The sequence below is a fragment of the Oncorhynchus keta genome, chromosome 4 (assembly GCF_023373465.1).
Source record: "Oncorhynchus keta strain PuntledgeMale-10-30-2019 chromosome 4, Oket_V2, whole genome shotgun sequence".
NCBI classification, from domain to species: domain Eukaryota; kingdom Metazoa; phylum Chordata; class Actinopteri; order Salmoniformes; family Salmonidae; genus Oncorhynchus; species Oncorhynchus keta.
In genome coordinates this window covers 12,286,240-12,310,277 of record NC_068424.1, presented here as the reverse complement: position 1 = coordinate 12,310,277, position 24,038 = coordinate 12,286,240, and the positions used below count along the sequence as shown (strand labels likewise).

Here is a 24,038-nt window from a genome sequence, read left to right as displayed (position 1 = left end):
CCAAACTCCTCTCATCAGTCTGCGTCGATAGACCGAGCGGGAGGCGAGGTGGCTTCATCAAAGGGCCTTTAAGAGAGCCTCTCCCGGGGACGGGGTGAGGAGTGAGCCGGGTGAGGAGAGGACTGATTGGAGCTATTCTCTCGGAAAGGCTCGCTGGGAGATGGGGGTCCTGGAGAAACGGGAAATCAGCGGTCAAATCAGTCCTGCAGAGAGACCAGGGATGGAGATGATGAAAATGGGTGGGTCATTGTGGAAAGCAATTTTAAACATCTAATAGGCAACCTTTATAAGAAGATTGTGGTCGTGTCCATAGTCGTGTCCACTCTTTTTTTTTATTTGAAAATGTAATTTGATTGTATTCAGACACTATTCATAGGCCCATCTTAAAATAGAATTTTCATTATTCGATTTAAAGACCTAACCTTTGGCCAATTCAAAGTCGTTTGAATCTCAGAGCCTATAGCCTATGCCCTATATCCAATCTACAGGCCATCAGGCTATGCCAAGGCTACAGCCTATTGTGCGCGCACCCAACAACAAGTGAGAATTCTTCGGACCCACGAGGCGCGCGCCCGTGGCTAGGACAACTCATTTCAGTCTTGTCGCTCTGAAAAGAAAGTGAAAGCCTCAGGCATTCCCTAGATATTAGGGGCAAATTGGTTTGCCATTCATTAGTAATGTACACAATAAGATTAAAGCGCCCCGGACAATCTCCTATAACATCCTATTTCAGGAGAATTTTCGAAACACTCAATAGTCCACGTAGAAGGGGAGGGTTTTGGGCACACAGGAGAAAATTGGTTTCTTCGTTTATTTCAGTCATTCTTTTGCATAATGCCCCTTTGAACGCAGAGAACGAGTGTGAGGTTGTCATGCGTGCTTGGCAAGTGAGACGGCGCGTAAAGCGGGTTCGAGGCGGGTGCCAAGGGGAGTCCTTAGCGCTGTATGGGAATATTAAGTGTCGAAGTAGGACTGATCCAGCTGGAGAAAGTTGAGATAATTTCTCTCTCTTTCCCTCTCTCTCGCTCTCTCTTTCCCTCTCTCACTCTCCCCCTCTCTCTCACTCTCTCTTTCCCTTCCTCTCTTTCTCTCACTCTCTCTCTCTTTCCCTCACTCGCACTCCCCTCCCTCCCTCCCTCCTTCTCCTTCCCTCCTTCTGCCCCCCCCTCTCTCTCTCACACCATCTCCACATTTAATTGCTTTATTATTCCCGCCCATGTGATATGATGTCATTCTGTCTCGGATTAGCAGGTGTAGTGCGAGACTATAAAAGAGGACCAAATTAATCCGAGGTAATTTCACGCGCTTTGGTCCGATACCATGGACGGGTAAAACGGGTGAGAATTACTTCGGTGAAAGGAAGCGCATTGATGGCCCCTAATAGAACCCTTTATAAGGATTTGGGGAATTAAGTCGTGGATGGATGGATGGAAGCCGGGAGGGGAGCAAGTCTTTATGATTAAGTGATTTGTTACTTCATTCATGACAAAGGGACTCGCTTCCATCGACATGGCATTACAGATGTCAACACTAATTTAGCGCCTTTAAAAGTTTTTAAAGCGCGTTTTGTAAAGAGGGCCCCGGATAAAGTGGGCGATCTAATTGAAAACCCCTCGCCTTTGTCGCCCGTTTCACATGTGGGGATTCTGCTCATGAATATATGGGTCTGTATTTTGTCAACTCGGCTGGAGAGACTTTCAGTTGGCCTGTCCAGTGTGGCCGGCCACCATACAAATGAGACCGGTAGCGCTATACTCCCGTTCTCAGTTCCTCACATTCACAACTTCATTATTTTCTCCTCTGGTGAGCCTCTCTTTTTTTTCAATTAATTTAGAAAACAATTAACATGCATTTTTGACATAATTCCAAACGACTTTTCAAATTTCACATGAATGTTAAATAACATTAACAATAATGAATTTACAGAATGGAATCATACAATTATTTTGATTTGAAGCATTCATAAACCTAGGTCTATCTATATCATTTCTAAATATATGCAATACTTAAAACGTCAGTTTCTTCATAACAATTTTATTAATAGTTCTATAATTCTATTTCACATGTTTAAAATTGCTGGCTTTTGTCAGTTTTATAATGGATTGAAATAATAATCTAAGCAATATTTAATTTCACCACTCATTTATTAAATTATGTTTTTTTTCTATCTATTATTAAACCAGGAAATGTACAATCACTTTAACAATACAAAAAACTCCTTCCCTGTTGGGAACATCTTTCCATGACACCCTGCACTCAATCTGTTGGGGAACAGTTTTGACATAAATTAGAATGTAAAAACCTCTGATAGCTCATAACCATGGGGGACCTCTCAGGGCCACGGCTAAATCCATACGACTTTACACCAAGTGCAACTTCTCAAGCATGGTCTCTTTTCAAATATGCAAGGCTATGTTTTGAAAATTATGTTTTTGTTAGTTTTCCCCCCTCATTTTTTTATATATTTACAGCAGTTTACTTTTCTTTCTCAGTTCAGCCATAAGAGACACTGGATAGAATCTAAAATGTACGTAATTTGTCCATAAATTAAAACTCAATTTGCTGAAAGCCTGAAAATTATATTTTGTTTACTCCAAAATGATCAATCGTGTGCTGCTTAATGATGTTGGGAACTGAAAAGGAAGACAGAAGAACAAACGCGATGCAGGTTAGATTGAGCCAGTAGGTTCAGGTTGGGTTGCAGAGTAGGACAGGAAGGTCTGTGGACAGGTTGCTTTGGCTTGGATGGAGACCTCAGACTCTGCTTTGGCACTGGGTTCACGTGGTCCACGGAATCAACTGTTTTTAGTTCTGGTTCTTGCTCTTTCTCTGGACTCGAGAAAGCATGTGTGTGCGTGTGTGCGTGTGTGTGTGTGTGTGTCCATGTCCAAGCAGCAGGTGTCATGGAGTTGACCCCCCTGAGTTCGTAGTTTTTAATTTGTCACAAAAAAGTAGACTTAGTGAAACAGGAAGCATGAGCTAGAGAAGGGGTTAACACAGTATGGAGGTTCGTTGGTGTGTGTGTGTCAGGGGGATTCTTGGTGAAATGGATCTATAGCTAAGGAATACGTCCAATCAGGAGACCTGGAGGGGTGATGATGATGATGCTCTCTCACACACAAACACACGCATGAACGCACACACACACACGCATTAACGTACGCACGCACGCACACACACACACATTAACGTACGCACGCACGCGCACACACACACACACACACGCATTAACGTACGCGCGCACGCACACACGCACACACACACACGCATTAACGTACGCACGCACGCATTAACGTACGCACGCACACACGCATTAACGTACGCACGCACACACGCACACACACACACCCAGCGCTCCGGTTTGCCAGTGCTCTTTGAATTTGGTTGTGCTTTTTGTTTGGGGCTAAGAATTATGGGGAAGGGGTGGGGAAGTTAGAAGATCAGAGGTTAGAGATAAGGGTTGGATCCACCCACCACACCACTCCAGAGGTATGAGAGGTAAGAGGGGGACAGGTGAGGGACAAAAGCCCAGGAGAGAGAGAAAAGATTGGGATAACAGCTGTTCAGCACACCTCCTTCCCAGGAGCTCTGCTGGGCAAGATGTGGATCTGGGTGATCTGGGCAGAGTGCTCTTTAGCCTTCAGCCTTAGAGCTGCAATACTGGATGCTCTGCGGTCTGCTGCAGCCGAGGAGGAGGGCGATGGGGAGGAGGAAGGGTCAGAGAGGACCGGGGGAGGTATGGAGGGAGTCTTGATGGACGGGCCAGGCTGGCTGAGGAGTGCAGCAACGGTAGATGCACTGGTCAGAGGGCCCATACTGGAGAAGATCCTGAGAGAGAGTGAGGGGGGGTGAGGGAGAAGACTGTTAGACCAGATTGTGATCACCAGCATTTTTACACCAGCGCAAATGAATAAAAAAAGGCGATAAGGAGAGGAAGCGCCTTAAACTATTGAGATACTCTTGTTTCGAGTGTGTATGTCTGTTTTGGCACTTCAGGTAACAGCTTGTGTATCAACATCACACTCAGCTAATTACTGTCAATACTGACAAGGCAGAGTGATAATGTGTCTGATGCCATGTACACGGCAGGGTAGCCTAGTGGTTAGAGTGTTGGACTAGTAACTGGAAGGTTGCAAGTTCAAACCCCCGAGCTGACAAGGTACAAGTCTGTTGTTCTGCCCCTGAACAAGGCAGTTAACCCACTGTTCCCAGGCCGTCATTGAAAATAAGAATTTGTTCTTAACTGACTTGCCTCGTTAAATAAAGATAAAATAAATAAAACACACACAGTCTCATGAGCCACGTTAAGGGCTGTAAACTAGCACACTTCCATCTTACTGAAACCAACAAAGGTAGATGTCGGTGGTGCCTGTCAAATCAAATCAAATACAAATGTATTGGTCTTGTACACAGATTTGCAGGTGCAGGGAAATGCTCTTGTGTCTAGCTCCAACAGTGTAGTAAAAATACCTAGCAATACAATACACACATCATGAAAAAAAGTTAAACATTTAGGAAATGAATAAATATCAGAACGAGCCATGTCAGTGTCCTGTATATATACAGTAACAGTCAAAAGGTTGGACACACCTACTCATTCAACGGATTTTCTTCATTTTTACTATTTTCTACATTGTAGAATAACAGTGAAGACGTGAAAACTATGAAATAACACATACGGAATCATGTAGTAACCGAAAAAGTGTTAAACAAATCAAAATATATTTTATATTTGAGATTCTTCAAAGTAGCCACCCTTTGCCTTGATGACTGCTTTGCACACCCTTGGCATTCTTTCAACCAGCTTCACCTGGAATGCTTTTCCAACGGTCTTGAAGGAGTTCCCACATATGCTGAGCACTTGTTAGCTGCCTTTCCTTCACTCTGCGGTCCAACTCATCCCAAACCATCTCAATTGAGTTGAGGTCGGGTAATTGTGGAGGCCAGGTCATCTGATGCAGCACTCCATCACTCTCCTTCTTGGTAAAATAGCCCTTACACAGCCTGGAAGTGTTTTGGGTCATTGTCCTGTTGAAAAACAAATGATAGTCCCACTAAGTGCAAACCAGATGGGATGGCGTATCGCTACAGAATGCTGTGGTAGCCATGCTGGTTAGATGGGCCTTAAATTCTAAATAAATGGATGGTGTATCAATACAGGCATCCTTCCTAACTCAGTTGCCGGAGAGGAAGGAAACCACTTAGGGATTTCACCATAAGGCCAATGGTGAAATTAAAACATTTACAGAGTTTAATGGCTGTGATAGGAGAAAACTGTGTAGTTACTCCACAATACTAACCTAACTGACAGAGTGAAAAGAAGGAAGCCTGTACAGATACAAATATTTAAAAACATGGATCCTGTTTGCAACAAGGCACGAAAGTAATACTGCAAAAAATGTGGCAAAGCAATTCACTTTTTGTCTTGAATACAAAGTGCTATGTTTCAAATCCAATGAAACACATTACTGAGTACCGCTTCAAGAATAGTGGTGACTGCATCATGTTATGGGTATGCTTGTAATCGTTAAGGACTTTTTCAGGATAAAAAGAAACAGAATGGAGCTAAGCACAGGCAAAAACCTAGAGGAAAACTTGGTTTAGTCTTCTTTCCACCATACACTATGAGATTAATTAACCTTTCAGCAGGGCAATAACCTAAAATACGAAGCCAAATCTACACTGGAGTTGCTTACCAAGAAGACAGTGAATGTTCCTGAGTGGCCGCGTTACAGTTTTGACTTAAATCTACTTGTAAATCTATGGCAAGACCTGAAAATGGTTGTCTAGCAATGATCAACAACCAATTTGACAGAGCTTGAAGGATTTTGAAAAGAATAATGGGCAAATGTTGCACACTCCGGGTGGGGAAAGCTTTTAGAGATTTACTGTGAAAGACTCACAGCTGCAATCACTGACAAAGATGCTTCTACAAAGTATCGGGTGTGAATATTTATGTAAATGAGATATTTCTGTATTTAAGTTTCAATACATTTGCAAAAATGTTAAAACATGTTTTCACTTTGTCATTATGGGGTATTGTGTGTAGATGGGTGAGAAGAAAAATATATTGAATCCATTTTGAATTCAAGCTATAACAACAAAATGTCAAGGAGTATGAATACTTTCTTGAAGGCACTGTACATATAAACTGGGTAAAACAGTATGTAAACATTATTAAAATGAACAGTGTTCAATGATTATGTACAGTGGGGTCAACAAGTATTTGATACACTGCCGATTTTGCAGGTTTTCCTACTTACAAAGCATGTAGAGGTCTGTAATTTTTATCATAGGTTCACTTCAACTGTGACAGACGGAATCTAAAACAAAAATCCAGAATATCACATTGTATGATTTTTAAGTACTTAATTTGCATTTTATTGCATGACATAAGTATTTGATCACCTACCAACCAGTAAGAATTCTGGCTCTCACAGACCTGTTAGTTTTTCTTTAAGAATCCCTCCTGTTCTCCACTCATTACCTGTATTAACTGCACCTGTTTGAAATCGTTACCTGTATAAAAGAAACCTGTCCACACACTCAATCAAACAGACTTCAACCTCTCCACAATGGCCAAGCATGTCCAGGCCCGTCTGAAGTTTGCCAATGACCATCTGGATGATCCAGAGGAGGAATGGGAGAAGGTCATGTGGTCTGATGAGACAAAAATAGAGCTTTTTGGTCTAAACTCCACTCGCCGTGTTTGGAGGAAGAAGAAGGATGAGTACAACCCCAAGAACACCATCCCAACCATGAAGCATGGAGGTGGAAACATCATTCTTTGGGGATGCTTTTCTGCAAATGGGACAGGACGACTGCATCGTATTGAGGGGAGGATGGATGGGGCCATGTATCACGAGACCTTGGCCAACAACCTCCTTCCCTCAGTTAGAGCATTGAAGATGCTCACAGCCAGGGCAACTAAGGAGTGGCTCCGTAAGAAGCATCTCAAGGTCCTGGAGTGGCCTAGCCAGTCTCCAGACCTGAACCCAATAGAAAATCTTTGGAGGGAGCTGAAAGTCCGTATTGCCCAGCGACAGCCCCGAAACCTGAAGGATCAGGAGAAGGTCTGTATGGAGGAGTGGGCCAAAATCCCTGCTACAGTGTGTGCAAACCTGGTCAAGAACTACAGGAAACATATGATCTCTGTAATTGCAAACAAAGGTTTCTATACCAAATATTAAGTTCTGCTTTTCTGATGTATCAAATACTTATGCAATAAAATGCAAATTAATTACTTTAAAATGTGATTTTCTGGATTTTTAGATTCCGTCTCTCACAGTTGAAGTGTACCTATGATAAAAAATTACAGACCTCTACATGCTTTGTAAGTAGGAAAACCTGCAAAATCGGCAGTGTATTGTTCTCCGCACTGTACATAGGGCAGAAGTCTCTAAGGTGCAGGGTAGAGTACCGTGTGGTAACCGGCTAGTAACAGTAACTAAGGTAGAGTACTTTTTCTTTTGTGACTGTTTGATTTGGATTTGCATTTTTAATTTGGTTGCAAGGTTACCAATGAAATTGTTTTACCTGGTGACGTTTGTTTCCCGATTTTCTTTACATTTTTCCTATCATGATTTATTCAAACAGTAATTGCAATTGACCAAAAATCAACAAACATTCTGAAGAGGAAAAAACCTATATGAGCTATATGTCTTTATGTAGCCGTTAGCGCCACTAATGCTAATGATGACGCTGATGATAATGCCAATGATGATGCTGATGATAATGCTAATGCTAATGATGATGCTAATGATGATGCTAATGCTAATGATGATGCTAATGCTAATGATGATGCTAATGATGATGCTGATGATAATGCTAATGATTATGCTAATGATAATGCTGTGATAATGCTGATGCTAATGATAATGCTAATGATGATGCTAATGTTAAATGATGATGGTAATGATAGCCTCTTGTCCATACAGAAATAAATAAAGTCAATCAAAAATAAGCTACTACATCAGAAAGCATGATTTGGTGACAGAGGATGAACTTGGGATTGTTTTAAGTCTCATTGCCTACAGTCAGAAGGGCCCGCAATTTGGACAGTGCGCTTGGCAAATACCACAAATATAATTGTTGAGTTGTGACTGTCAGCCCCATCCACGTCGATGCTCTCTCTGCTGTCTCCTGTAGTCCACTATCAGCTCCTGTATATTGTTGACATTGAGGTTATTTTCCTTGCACCACTCCGCCAGTGCTTTCACCTCCCTATAGGCTGTCTCGTCGTTGTTGCTATTCAGGCCTACCACTGTTGTGTCAACAGCAAACTTAATGATTGAGTTGGAGACGTGCGGTGCTGAGCACGGACCTTTGTGGGGACCCTGTGTTGAGGATCTGTTGCTGCCAACCTTCAACATCTGGGATTGGAACATCAGAAAGTCTAGGACCAAGGTACATAGGGCGGGGATCAGACCCAGGGCCCTGAGCTTAGTGAGGAGCTTGGATGGCACTCTGGTGTTGAGGGCTGAGCTGTAGTCGATGAAAAGCATTCTTACACAGGTAGACAGTCCTAGTGAGCAGAGGGGGACCACGTCAGTGGCTCAATGTTGTTTTCCACAAAGTGGAAGTAAGGATGAATATGGATGATGACGGTCACTAGTGTGAGGTGAAGTTATAGAGGACAGTACTGGTGTGAGGTAATATTATAGGTAGAGGACAGTGCAGGTGTGAGGTGAAGTTATAGAGGACAGTACCGGTGTGAGGTAATATTATAGGTAGAGGACAGTACAGGTGTGAGGTAATATTATAGGTGGAGGACAGTACAGGTGTGAGGTAATATTATAGGTGGAGGACAGTACAGGTGTGAGGTGATATTATAGAGGACAGTACAGGTGTGAGGTGGTGTTATAGAGGACAGTACAGGTGTGAGGTGGTGTTATAGAGGACAGTACAGGTGTGAGGTGGTATTATAGGTAGAGGACAGTATATGTGTGAGGTGGTGTTATAGAGGACAGTACAGGTGTGAGGTGGTGTTATAGAGGACAGAACAGGTGTGAGGTGGTGTTATAGGTAGAGGACAGTACAGGTGTGAGGTGGTGTTATAGAGGACAATACAGGTGTGAGGTGGTGTTATAGGTAGAGGACAGTACAGGTGTGAGGTGGTGTTATAGAGGACAATACAGGTGTGAGGTGGTGTTATAGGTAGAGGACAGTACAGGTGTGAGGTGGTGTTATAGAGGACAGTACAGGTGTGAGGTGGTGTTATAGGTAGAGGACAGTACAGGTGTGAGGTGGTATTATAGGTAGAGGACAGTACAGGTGTGAGGTGGTGTTATAGGTAGAGGACAGTACAGGTGTGAGGTGGTGTTATAGGTAGAGGACAGTACAGGTGTGAGGTGGTTTTATAGAGGACAGTACATGTATGAGGTGTTGTTATTGAGGACAGTACAGGTGTGAGGTGGTGTTATAGGTAGAGGACAGTACAGGTTAGGGGTGGTGTTATAGAGGACAGTACAGGTGTGAGGTGGTGTTATTATTATAGGTAGAGCACAGTACATGTGTGAGGTGGTGTTATAGAGGACAGTACGTGTGTGAGGTGGTATTATAGAGGACAGTACAGGTGTGAGGTGGTGTTATAGAGGACAGAACAGGTGTGAGGTGGTGTTATTGAGGACATTACAGGTGTGAGGTGGTGTTATAGAGGACAGAACAGGTGTGAGGTGGTGTTATAGAGCACAGTACAGGTGTGAGGTGGTATTATAGGTAGAGGACAGTACAGGTGTGAGGTGGTATTGTAGGTAGAGGACAGTACAGGTGTGAGTTGGTGTTTAGAAGACAGTACAGGTCTGAGATGGTATTATAGGTAGAGGACAGTACAGGTGTGATGTGGTGTTATAGAGGACAGTACAGGTGTGAGGTGGTATTATAGGTAGAGGACAGTACAGGTGTGAGGTGGTATTATAGGTAGAGGACAGTACAGGTGTGAGGTGGTGTTTAGAAGACAGTACAGGTCTGAGATGGTATTATAGGTAGAGGACAGTACAGGTGTGAGGTGGTATTATAGGTAGAGGACAGTACAGGTGTGAGGTGGTGTTATAGAGGACAGTACAGGTGTGAGGTGGTGTTATAGAGGACAGTACAGGTGTGATGTGGTGTTATAGAGGACAGTACAGGTGTGAGGTGGTGTTACAGGTAGAGGACAGTACAGGTGTCAGGTGGTGTTATAGAGGACAGTACAGGTGTGAGGTGGTGTTATAGAGGACAGTACAGGTGTGAGGTGGTGTTATAGAGGACAGTACAGGTGTGAGGTGGTGTTATAGAGGACAGTACAGGTGTGAGGTGGTGTTATAGAGGACAGTACAGGTGTGAGGTGGTGTTATAGAGGACAGTACAGGTGTGAGGTGGTGTTACAGGTAGAGGACAGTACAGGTGTCAGGTGGTGTTATAGAGGACAGTGCAGGTGTGATGTGGTGTTATAGAGGACAGTACAGGTGTGAGGTGGTGTTATAGAGGACAGTACAGGTGTGAGGTGGTGTTATAGAGGACAGTACAGGTGTGAGGTGGTGTTATAGAGGACAGTACAGGTGTGAGGTGGTGTTATAGAGGACAGTACAGGTGTGAGGTGGTGTTATAGAGGACAGTACAGGTGTGAGGTGGTGTTATAGAGGACAGTACAGGTGTGAGGTGGTGTTATAGAGGACAGTACAGGTGTGAGGTGGTGTTATAGAGGACAGTACAGGTGTGAGGTGGTGTTACAGGTAGAGGACAGTACAGGTGTCAGGTGGTGTTATAGAGGACAGTGCAGGTGTGATGTGGTGTTATAGAGGACAGTACAGGTGTGATGTGGTGTTATAGAGGACAGTACAGGTGTGATGTGGTGTTATAGAGGACAGTACAGGTGTGATGTGGTGTTATAGAGGACAGTACAGGTGTCAGGTGGTGTTATAGAGGACAGTGCAGGTGTGATGTGGTGTTATAGAGGACAGTACAGGTGTGATGTGGTGTTATAGAGGACAGTAGAGGTGTGATGTGGTGTTATAGAGGACAGTACAGGTGTGATGTGGTGTTATAGAGGACAGTACAGGTGTGAGGTGGTGTTATAGAGGACAGTACAGGTGTGAGGTGGTGTTATAGAGGACAGTACAGGTGTGAGGTGGTGTTACAGGTAGAGGACAGTACAGGTGTCAGGTGGTGTTATAGAGGACAGTGCAGGTGTGATGTGGTGTTATAGAGGACAGTACAGGTGTGATGTGGTGTTATAGAGGACAGTACAGGTGTGATGTGGTGTTATAGAGGACAGTACAGGTGTGATGTGGTGTTATAGAGGACAGTACAGGTGTGAGGTGGTGTTATAGAGGACAGTACAGGTGTGAGGTGGTATTATAGGTAGAATATAATTAATTGGCAGATTCCTCCTGTTGACCTGGATGGAATTATGTGATCCTTCCTTAACCCATAGGAAGCCCCACCCAATTATTATTGTTGTAAACAGTTAAAATCCTCAATGACGCTGCCCATGCTATTATTTGTTTTTGATCTCTTGAGTCCTCTGTCTATATCTATGGATATACAGGGTTACGTAGGTAGAGGTACCTATTATCTCACCTGCCGAAGGTGGGCCCGATGAAGGTGGGGTGACGGAACATGGCAGCTGCACCCAGGAATGTTCCAAGGCCCAGCGGTGTCCCTTGGTGCTGGGCCGAGTGGTTGCTATGGTGAGGAGCTAGACCAGGAAACGCGGCGGTCCAGGCAGACTCCAGGGCGGGGTGGTGGTGCGTGGAGAAGGGACCCCCATCCAGGTAGTGGCTGAGGGGGTGCGTGGCAGACAGGGACCCGGGGAAAGGGTGGCCAGGGGGGTATGTCTGGACACCTGACTTCTCACGCTTACGCCACTTGGCACGACGATTCTGAAACCACACCTGTGGAAAGAGAGTGGGAGTGAGGTCAGAGGTCAGAGGTTAGCTAGAACATATAGGCCTCATGTAACTATGTAGGTTTAGTTTCTGTAGAATGAGTGAAGGGCATAGAATACTCTGTAAATCTTTTCCCTGTTAAAATGTATATTATTATACCGGCACCAGAGTTGCCAGCTTAAATCTGTCATTGTTCTTTACAGCAGAGATGCTGTGACATACACTCACCGTGCAGATTATTGGACATTTGTATTTATTAGGTACACCACCCTGTTCACAAGAATGGGTCGCTTCCGACAGTCACTTGGCTGTGTCTTGCTATTTTAAGCAGACAGACAGGCATCGAGGCATTCAGTTACTGTTTCATTGACTATTAGAATGGGCAAAACGAGTGACCTAAGAGACGTTGAGCGCGGTATGATCGTCGGATCCAGTATCTCAGAAACGGCCGGCTTCCTGAGCTTTTCACGCACAACAGTGTCTAGGTTTTACTGAGAACGGTGCGACAAACAAGAAACGTCAGCGGCAGTCCTGTGAGAACAGCTTGTTGATGAGAGGTTCCAAGGAGAATGGCAAGAGTCGTGCAAACTAACAGGCGGGCTACAAACAGACAAATAACGGCGCAGTACAACAGTGGTGTGCAGAACGGCATCACGGAAAGCACAACTCCTCAATCCTAGTTCACGGATGGGTTCTTGCAGTAGACGCCCACACCGGGTTCTACTTCTATCAGCTAAAAACAAGAAGAAGTGGCTCCAGTGGGCACACGATCACCAACACTGGACAATTGAGGAGTGGAAAAACATTGCCTGGATCATGACAGTGAGTTCAGTTTACTTGAGTGGCCTGGTCAGTCCCCAGACCTCAACCCAATAGAGCATAATGGGATGACATGGGACAGGCTGTTGGCAGCATGAAGGCAGCTTGATACTACACCGGTGCACTGGCATTCTCCTTAGGTTTAGTGGCTCATGAGTACGGCCCACAATTTAGTTTAGAGGTATGTGTAAAGTGTGATATATGTTAATATATGGTAATATATGGGTCATATCTTTTGAACTGATAGAATCAAGAAACTTGTCTGTGGTAATGGTGAAAACATACCTGTCAATTATTATCAGGGTGATGGTTTTTCTGTCTCACTGCAAGACATTTACGAGCAATTTAGAGCAGACCGAAATGGCTTGTGTCAACTTCAGCTAGCTAACGTTAACTAGCTAACATTAGCTAGCTAGGTTAGCTAATAAAACATGCAGTAATTCAATGTTGGCAAGCAATAAAGATACTTATAAACAAGTCAAGGTTTATACCCAGCAGCTGCTGAAAATATTTTTCCACTTCACAGCCGCTTCAAGAAGATAAACTATATATACACAAAAGTATGTGGACCCCTCTTCAAATTAGGGGATTTGGCTGTTTCAGCCACACGCTTTGTTGACAGGTGTATAAAAATTAAAGGACACCGCCATGCAATCTCCATAGACAAACATTGGCAGTAGAATGGCGCGGACTGAAGATCTCAGTGACCTTTAACGTCGCACCGTCATAGGATGCCACCTTTCCAACAAGTCAGTTCGTCAAATTCCTGCCCTGCTAGAGCTGCCCCGGTCAACTGTCAGTGCTGTTATTGAGAAATGGAAACATCTCGGAGCAACAACGACTAAGCCGCAAAGTGGTAGGCCACACAATCTCACAGAGTAGGACCGAGTAGCGAGTACAAATAGTTTGTCCTCAGTTACAACACTCACTACTGAGGTTCAATCTGCTTCTGGAAGCGACATCAGCACAACAACTGTTCGGGTCCCTCAGTTCCAGTGAAGGGACATCTTAATGCTACCGCATACAATAACTGTTCGGGTCCCTCAGTTCCAGTGAAGGGACATCTTAATGCTACCGCATACAATAACTGTTCGAGTCCCTCAGTTCCAGTGAAGGGACATCTTAATGCTACCGCATACAATAACTGTTCGGGTCCCTCAGTTCCAGTGAAGGGACATCTTAATGCTACCGCATACAACAACTGTTCGGGTCCCTCAGTTCCAGTGAAGGGACATCTTAATGCTACCGCATACAATAACTGTTCGGGTCCCTCAGTTCCAGTGAAGGGACATCTTAATGCTACCGCATACAATAACTGTTCGGGTCCCTCAGTTCCAGTGAAGGGACATCTTAATGCTACCGCATACAATAACTGTTCGGGTCCCTCAGTTCCAGTGAAGGGACATCTTAATGCTACCGCATACAATAACTGTTCGGGTCCCTCAGTTCCAGTGAAGGGACATCTTAATGCTACCGCATACAACAACTGTTCGGGTCCCTCAGTTCCAGTGAAGGGACATCTTAATGCTACCGCATACAATAACTGTTCGGGTCCCTCAGTTCCAGTGAAGGGACATCTTAATGCTACCGCATACAACAACTGTTCGGGTCCCTCAGTTCCAGTGAAGGGACATCTTAATGCTACCGCATACAATAACTGTTCGGGTCCCTCAGTTCCAGTGAAGGGACATCTTAATGCTACCGCATACAATAACTGTTCGGGTCCCTCAGTTCCAGTGAAGGGACATCTTAATGCTACCGCATACAATAACTGTTCGGGTCCCTCAGTTCCAGTGAAGGGACATCTTAATGCTACCGCATATAATGACATTCTAGACGGTCCTGTGCTTCCAACTTTTGTGGCAACAGTTTGGGGAAGGGCCTTTCGAGAACTTGACAGGCCTGCACAGAGCCCTGACCTCAACCCCATCGATCACCTTAGGGATTACTTGGAACACCGACTGCGAACCAGGCCTAATCACCCAACATCAGTGCCTGACCTCCCTCATGCTCTTGTGGCTGAAATGAAGAAAGTCCCGGCAGCAATATTCCAACATCTAGTGGAAAGCCTTCCCAGAAAAGTTGCGGCTGTTATAGCAGCAAAGGCGAGATCAACTTCATATTAATGCCCATGATTTCGGGAATGGGATGTTCGACGAGCACGTGCCCACATACGTTTTGGCCATGTAGTGTACGTGGTGACATAAATTTGTTTGGAATCCAGGGAAACCCTCTGACACATTGATCCTGATCCGGCGGAAGTTCCTGTGTAAACGGAAGATCCCATCTCCCAGTGAGGTGACAAACAGGCGGAAAGTCAGCAGTAATTACACGTGCACTAAAACCCGCGCGCCCTCTCGGTCAGTTAGTTTAAAGTTAACTCATTAAAATCAGTTCCCCCTGCAGTCTAACTGAGAGACTGAGATCGGTGTGGCACACGGTACTTAAGAATTGTGTTCACAAAAGGTGGGGAGAATAACGGCTGAACAGAGTCCAATAGCAATTAGACTAATGCGCTTTAAATTAAATTCTTCAAAATGTGGAACAAGTCATACTCAAAGAATATTTAACTTTCCCACGCCCCTCCCCCTTTCCCACGCCCTCCCCCTTTCCTAGTTTGAGACAGGAGTCTACAAATGTCAACAGTAAGAGAAAGTGAACGATATTAGCCCTGCACACACACACACGCACACACACACACGCAGACACGCAGGCACGCATGCACGCACACACACACACAAGTGTTTAGCATTACATGGCCCCTCGGGAATTTATGAGTTTTTATCACCTCCCGGTGCGCCCGTTAAGTGCCTTGTTCACCGACAGTTCTGCGAGGAGACATCTGTTGTTTTATACCGGCTATAACCCCAGACGGAGCATCGCCGTGTTTGAACTGTCTCTTTGGTTATGAGCCCCGGGCCAAGCCACGCTCTCAATGGATAGATGGGATAGGAGGGGAGAGAAAGGGGGGAGGGGTAAGGGAGAGCAAACACCTTTAATGGTCTCTCTCATTGGCTCCAAGTGCAAAGCATCGGTTCAATGAGTCTCTATTGCAATCACAAAATGGGAAATCAAATAACATTATCCCAGCCACCCTTCTGCCCTTCTCTGTCTCTCTCACTCCCTCTCTCCATCTCCCTCTCCATCTCCATCTCTCTCTCTGTCTCTCTCTCTGTCTCTCTCTCTCTCTCTCTCTCTCTCTCTCTCTCTCTCTCTCTCTCTCTCTCTCTCTCTCTCTCTCTCTCTCTCTCTCTCACTCCCTCTCTCCATCTCCCTCTCCCTCTCCATCTCTCTCTCTGTCTCTCTCTCTCTCTCCATCTATCTCTCTGTCTCTCTCTCCCTCTCTCTCTCCCTCTCTCTCTCTCTCTCTGTCTCTCTCTCTCTCTCCATCTCTCTCTCTGTCTCTCTCTCTCCTCTCTCTCTCACTCCCCCTCTCTCTCTCCATCTCCATCTCCCTCTCTCTCTCTCTCTCTCTCTCTCTCTCTCTCTCTCTCTCTCTGTCTCTCTCCATCTCCATCTCCCCCTCCCTCTCTCTCTCTCACTCCCTCTCCACCTCTTATACCTTTCTCTCTCTCTCTCTCTGTCTCTTTCTCTCTCTCTCTGTCTCTCTCTCTCAATTTCAATTAATTGTAAAGTGCTTTATTGTCAAAGCAAATAAAATAGATAATAAACAAAAGTGAAATAAACAATAAAAAAATAACAGTTAACATTACACTAACAAAAGTTCCAAAATAATAAAGACATTTCAAATGTCATATTATGTTTATATACAGTGTTGTAATGATGTGCAAATAGTCTCTCTCTCATTCTCTGTCACTCTCCCTCTCCCCTATCTCATTCCCGCAATGGGAATTCAAACACAATTTTCTCCCTGAGAATAGCCCATGTTTGCTCTCACGCTAAGTGCGCTTTTATAAATCGTCCGTATCCGCTTAATTGCCGTTAAAACGTCCCTTGGCGCATGTAATAACTTCAAATAACAGGAAGGAGCTTCGCTACGCAGCGATTGGGGTCATTTAACACATTTTGGGTTAATAAATCACTCAGACTCTCATAAAGACTTTTCTCCGGCTACTGTCTGGTAAGGTGAGGCGGCAGGTAGCCTAATGGTTAGAACGTTGGACTTGTTGCAAGAGCTGACAAGGTACAAATCTGTTGTTCTGCCCCTGAACAAGGCAGTTAAACTCACTGTTCCAAGGCCGTCATTAAAAATAATAATTTGTTCTTAACTGACTTGCCCAGTTAAATAAAGGTAAAAAAAAAACATTTATAAAAAGGTCTGAATTGTAGCCGGGTGTATGCATCATTTCAACACAAATATATAAATAATAATGTAAGCATATTGGAAATAAAAAATAATTATAGACTTTGTAAAAGTATTATTCTATAGTCTATGAAGGTGTGTAAATCTGAATATGCTTTTAAATTACGCTATAGGCCTACATTGTATAAATATGCATCGGATGTTTTATTTTAATTATTATAACATAAACTAGAACAGCCTAATAATAAAAGAGGGTATTATTTCATCTTATTCTAAGTGGTACTGTTCTTTAAATTCGTTTCTAATGTGGTAGCCTATATATTTCAATTACCCATTTGAAATGTGTAAGTGTTAAGGCGTTTTAGTTGAAAGCGACAGACAGCCATAATTGCAGCAATAAAACGTTAAAAGGCCACTTACTTGCACGCGCGCCTCGGTCAGATCCAGCCGCATCGCAAGCTCCTCTCTGAAAAGGCAGGAAAATAGGTTACCTTTTGTGACCGAGAACTAGGCTGTTTTTTCTTCTTCTGTCCTAGCCCCACTGGTAACAATACAAGAAAATAGTTATTTTTCAGACATGGAAAACCCACAACGAAATGAAGGTCCTTTGTGTTATTTTCCCTGCGAAGGTTTGAGAGAAATTGTCGGGTTGATTGTATTGTAATCTGTCTTTTCTTGGCCATAATACAACGGGGTTTCTTTAGTCAATGGAAATACTGCTATCCAAACTTTTACAAAGACATCGAGTGCTTGGCTGAAAGAGAATTCTATAGGCTGCACACATTGATTACCACAATTTCGCCTTAAAAACAATGAACGCACAAGAAACATGGATCAACAATAAATCTATGTATTATTTTCTTCATGATGCCAGTGTTAAAATAATATTTTTAAATCGATTACTCCATTGTTTAAAACGTCACATGTTCCATTCACCATCTTAAATGTGTCCTATAGATGATTTACCTTGCTGAAAGCGATTGGCTAACATAATCCACCTGCCTGCCTGATATATATATATCCACCTGCCTGTCTGATATATATATCCACCTGCCTGCCTGATATATATATATCCACCTGCCTGTCTGATATATATATCCACCTGCCTGTCTGATATATATATCCACCTGCCTGCCTGATATATATATCCACCTGCCTGTCTGATATATATATCCACCTGCCTGCCTGATATATATATCCACCTGCCTGTCTGATATATATATCCACCTGCCTGTCTGATATATATATATCCACCTGCCTGCCTGATATATATATCCACCTGCCTGCCTGATATATATATATATATCCACCTACCTGCCTGATATATATATCCACCTGCCTGTCTGATATATATATCCACCTGCCTGTCTGATATATATATATCCACCTGCCTGCCTGATATATATATCCACCTGCCTGCCTGATATATATATATATATCCACCTACCTGCCTGATATATATATCCACCTGCCTGTCTGATATATATATCCACCTGCCTGTCTGATATATATATATCCACCTGCCTGTCTGATATATATATCCACCTGCCTGTCTGATATATATATTTCCACCTGCCTGATATATATATATATATATCCACCTGCCTGCCTGATATATATATCCACCTGCCTGCCTGATATATATATATATATCCACCTGCCTGTCTGATATATATATATCCACCTGCTGATATATATATATATCCACCTGCCTGTCTGATATATATATCCACCTGCCTGCCTGATATATATATATCCACCTGCCTGTCTGATATATATATCCACCTGCCTGTCTGATATATATATATCCACCTGCCTGCCTGATATATATATCCACCTGCCTGCCTGATATATATATATATATCCACCTGCCTGCCTGATATATATATCCACCTGCCTGTCTGATATATATATCCACCTGCCTGCCTGATATATATATCCACCTGCCTGTCTGATATATATATCCACCTGCCTGCCTGTCTGATATATATATATCCACCTGCCTGTCTGATATATATATCCACCTGCCTGCCTGTCTGATATATATATATCCACCTGCCTGCCTGTCTGATATATATATCCACCTGCCTTCTGATATATATATATCCACCTGCCTGTCTGATATATATATATCCACCTGCCTGCCTGTCTGATATATATATCCACCTGCCTGCCTGTCTGATATATATATATCCACCTGCCTGCCTGTCTGATATATATATATCCACCTGCCTGTCTGATATATATATATCCACCTGCCTGTCTGATATATATATATATCCACCTGCCTGCCTGTCTGATATATATATATCCACCTGCCTGTCTGATATATATATCCACCTGCCTGTCTGATATATATATATCCACCTGCCTGTCTGATATATATATATCCACCTGCCTGTCTGATATATATATATATCCACCTGCCTGCCTGTCTGATATATATATCCACCTGCCTGTCTGATATATATATCCACCTGCCTTTCTGATATATATATATCCACCTGCCTGTCTGATATATATATCCACCTGCCTGTCTGATATATATATCCACCTGCCTGTCTGATATATATATCCACCTGCCTGCCTGATATATATATATCCACCTGCCTGTCTGATATATATATATATATATCCACCTGCCTGCCTGTCTGCCTGATATATATATCCACCTGCCTGTCTGATATATATATATATATATCCACCTGCCTGCCTGTCTGCCTGATATATATATCCACCTGCCTGTCTGATATATATATATCCACCTGCCTGTCTGTCTGATATATATATATCCACCTGCCTGTCTGATATATATATATATATATCCACCTGCCTGTCTGTCTGATATATATATATCCACCTGCCTGCCTGATATATATATCCACCTACCTGCCTGATATATATATATATCCACCTGCCTGTCTGATATATATATCCACCTGCCTGTCTGATATATATATCCACCTGCCTGTCTGTCTGATATATATATCCACCTGCCTGTCTGATATATATATCCACCTGCCTGTCTGTCTGATATATATATCCACCTGCCTGTCTGATATATATATCCACCTGCCTGTCTGATATATATATATATCCACCTGCCTGTCTGATATATATATATATCCACCTGCCTGTCTGATATATATATATATCCACCTGCCTGTCTGATATATATATCCACCTGCCTGTCTGATATATATATATCCACCTGCCTGTCTGATATATATATCCACCTGCCTGTCTGATATATATATCCACCTACCTGCCTGATATATATATATATATCCACCTGCCTGTCTGATATATATATCCACCTGCCTGATATATATATCCACCTGCCTGCCTGTCTGCCTGATATATATATCCACCTGCCTGTCTGATATATATATCCACCTGCCTGCCTGATATATATATATCCACCTGCCTGTCTGATATATATATATAGTTTATATATATATAAACTATTATATATATATATATGGATGGGAATTAATTTTGTCTGACATTCTGAATCCTGTGGTAAATGCACCACTGAATAGTAATATTACATTATGTAATAGTATACAACTATAATAAGATAAATGCCATCTCAAATCTAAATATGTTCATAGGGTCCTGAAAACACATAGGTTAGCTAAAGGTTAGCTAAATATATTTGTTTTATAGAACAATATTAGGCTTTCATGTTTGGCTGGAAAAAATAGATATTATTTGAAATTCACCTCTATACATTTAATTGCATCAAAAAATAAATAGCACCAACTCATTTATGTCCACAAAAAAAAGCACTCATCTAGACCAGCCTAAGCAGTGACTCACTCATCTAGACCAGCCTAGGCAGTGACTCACTCATCTAGACCAGCCTAAGCAGTGACTCACTCATCTAGACCAGCCTAAGCAGTGACTCACTCATCTAGACCAGCCTAAGCAGTGACTCACTCATCTAGACCAGCCTAAGCAGTGACTCACTCATCTAGACCAGCCTAAGCAGTGACTCACTCACCGTTCTTCATGAAGCTTCATTCGAAAAACTGATTTGCCTTTGCGTGAAAGTCAGTAACAGGTGGATTTGTGTAGACTTGCTCGAATTGTATGTGTTTTCCCTCTAGATGCGTAGCCTGCACCAGCAATGGAGGGAAACAACAGAGTTGAGGTGCGCATCACCGTGTGTGTGTGTGTGTGTGTGTGTGTGTGTGTGTGTGTGTGTGTGTGTGTGTGTGTGTGTGCGTGCGTGCGTGCGTGCGTGCGTGCGTGCGTGCGTGCGTGCTGTACCCTTGCGCAGGCCCAGAAGCGTAATTTGCGTTGAATAGAACAGCATTACGCACACGGTAAATCGAACTGCAACCGGTTTATTTTCCCTTCGAGAATAATATCCATATCGTCGACAACAAAGAGACGAGGTAAATGTGACAAAACGGTTTGGTGTTCCCACTTTGGGCCTTATGTAAGGCTCGGGTTCGGCTGGACAGTAGTATACCTGTCAATGCGCCAGTGTCAAATTACAGACGGGCTGAAATATTATCAGTGGATAAACAATTGACTGTTTTCTACAAACAAACAAAAATATAATAATAATAATAATAATAATAATAATAATAATAATAATATAAATTGTATTTATTAATGTATTTATTTTACCTTTATTATAACTAGGCAAATTATAACTAGAACAAATTCTTATTTTCAATGACGGCCTGGGAACAGTGGGTTAACTGCCTGTTCAGGGTATGATGATAAAGGGTTTTAATGTCGTTACCCCAGACATATCTAGATTAAAATATGGATCAGAAATGATAACTTGCAGGCCAGGTTTATGCATGAATTGATCTCATGTCCAACCCAATCTCACACTCAGTTCGTGCAAATATGTAAAAAATGTAAGATACACCAGCTTTGTGAAATTCTTTCACAATTTTCGGAGATATATGTTTGCCTCTGGTATTTGTATCTCAGGCCCTGTAAAGATAAAACAATGTTATTTTTTGACCAACTTTAATTATTCCGTAATTACTATTATTATTGTTATCATTATTATAACAGCCTACTGCTACTTGCTGTTCGTTGATGTAGCCTACACGATAAATTGTAAGGTGAAATAGAAACGTCTATTCAAATCGTGTATTTTAAAAAATGTTATGAGACTTTGTTGGGTTACATTGTTGTATGTACGTTGAATAAATTATTTCGTTCATATGAGACACGTTTCATATGAATAATTGAGTTTTTGCTGTAGCCTGGGTGACAGTGTGTTACTGTTCTCTTGCCCACTCCTACACGTTTTTGGCTTGACAATGACAACCGAGTAGGCAAAAACACCAAACAGCTATTGGACTGTGACTGTACCTGGTGAAGACGTCGGGGTAGTGTGTCTTCCGGAAAGCCTTCTCCAGCTCCTCCAGCTGATAGCTGGTGAATGTAGTCCTGTATCTTCTTTGCTTGCGTTTTAGCATCCCTTCGTCCGAGTCACTGCCTGCCGACAGACACACGCTGTCCTCGCCGTCCCTCACGTCTCCATCCCCGGCGTGGATGCTCTCCCTCTCCTCGTCCTTCGGGGAGAGACCCATCGCCTCCCCACAGCTCTCCTCTTCTTTCCCCGCGTCCTCGAACTTCATAAGCCCTAGTCTCAGCCCTGGTCCATCCTCCGGCACACCAGCGGGGCTCTGACCTCCCTCTCCCCGGCTTAGGGACGCGTTCTCCCGGTATGACTTGCTCCGGCTAATGCTCACCTGTGGAGCCTGGTTGATTTTGAGACTCTCGCAGGCTTGGTCCACCAGAAGCCTTTCCCTATCCAATTTCTCATCGAGGTCGTGAACTAAAACCCGTCCGTGGTCCAGGTACTTCCCGCCTGGTCCGTAGAGTCGGCGCAGCTTTGGTGGAAGGTGCATGTCTGTGTCTGTTGATAGGTGGTCTTTAGTTGAGCCTATGGGGAGGGTGACAGAAGTATGGATAGGTTGAAGCGACATGTGTCAACAGGCCTGCGCATTGTTCAACGCAAAGCTTCGCACAAGGCATCATTGATAATGTCATTGATAATGTCATTGATAATGTCATTGATAATGTTCGAATAGACTTGAACATGTATTATTTCTGTCTACCGTTTCATGCACCTTAGAGTATGTAATAATAATATATATATATGTATATCGTATCGACGATTAAGTTTACTTTTGGTCTCTGAAAAAGTGCTTAAAAGTGACAAATATAATATTTTCAACACAGTCACACAACCTCAGACACTCTCGGTTCTGATGGACCCAAATGCTGTCGATGGTTTATTAACATGTTAAAGACACACACCGTATTGCCTATATTCAACACCAAAAATGTTTTCCCGGAACATGTAGCAAACCTTTCCCCAGATGGAAAGCCATGCATGTTTTCATGAACGTTTAGCGGTGGTTGTCTTACCTTCGATCTGCTTGTCGTCCTCCTGTCTCCCGGGTAGAGCTGTCAAACTTTGCGCCCCTATCAGCCTGACTTTACAGGGGCTCCGTCGGCCCAGAATACTGTCGATACAGTAGGAGGAGAGCAGAGTGAGCGGTTTACTCTTACTGTCTCCCCGGTCGTGGATATCTTCTTCGAATTGACTAGTCATTTTTGATCCGTTTAGTGAAACGCTTAGTTGGAAGTAGCCTAAATGTATTTCTCACTTACTCATTCACTCACTCTCGCTCTATCTTTTCTTCTCTCTGTCTGTCGCTCCGAGATCGTTCCTCTCTCTCTCTCTCTCTCTCTCTCTCTCTCTCTCTCTCCCTAACCAACCTTTAATTAAAGACACCGTTGGCTGGCTCTCAAGCTCCGCGATATGCTTGCTCACATTGACGTGTGTTATATCGTTCCTGATTGGTTCATGTGTGTGGGAAAGAGCAGCTTTATGTATTTTTGTATATTAAGGTAATTTTGGAGAAACGGGGGAAAGCTCGCGATGAAACCCTGCTCCCATGGACTGAACTCATATTTGACTCTATGCAGGTCTGGCCCATACTGTTTAACTACAATTAATGATAGGCTGCTAATAATGATCATAAAAGTAATATTAATAACAATATTAATAACAATAGTCATAATATTCATAATATTAATAT

The 24,038-nt window shown here is 43.2% G+C and overlaps 1 protein-coding gene across 2 annotated transcripts; it reads right to left on the bottom strand.

The window, feature by feature from the left end:
• Positions 1-2,071: 2,071 nt before the first annotated feature.
• Positions 2,072-23,699, bottom strand: LOC118376922 (aristaless-related homeobox protein-like). Of its 2 annotated transcripts, XM_052500561.1 has the most exons (6): positions 23,362-23,699; positions 22,297-22,873; positions 17,371-17,416; positions 11,560-11,873; positions 4,811-5,028; positions 3,661-3,828 (listed from the first exon to the last, which is right to left on the bottom strand). In XM_052500561.1, the coding sequence occupies exons 1-6, from the start codon at positions 23,546-23,548 to the stop codon at positions 3,803-3,805; spliced, it is 1,368 nt and encodes a 455-aa protein (XP_052356521.1). In that variant the 5' UTR covers positions 23,549-23,699; the 3' UTR covers positions 3,661-3,802. The 2 variants fall into 2 exon arrangements, with proteins under 2 accessions (XP_035619627.1, XP_052356521.1); XM_035763734.2 differs by lacking the exon at positions 4,811-5,028 and having other exon boundaries at positions 2,072-3,828.
• Between the last annotated feature and the right edge of the window lie 339 nt (positions 23,700-24,038).

Coding starts and splice junctions, on each gene's coding strand:
- LOC118376922 (XM_035763734.2), bottom strand. CDS start 23,548: ATGACTAGTCAATTCGAAGAAGATATCCACGACCGGGGAGACAGTAAG. Junction 22,874..23,361: donor GGACGACAAGCAGATCGAAG/GTAAGACAACCA, acceptor CCCTCCCCATAG/GCTCAACTAAAGACCACCTA. Junction 3,829..11,559: donor ATCGGGCCCACCTTCGGCAG/GTGAGATAATAG, acceptor ACTCTCTCTCAG/GATCTTCTCCAGTATGGGCC.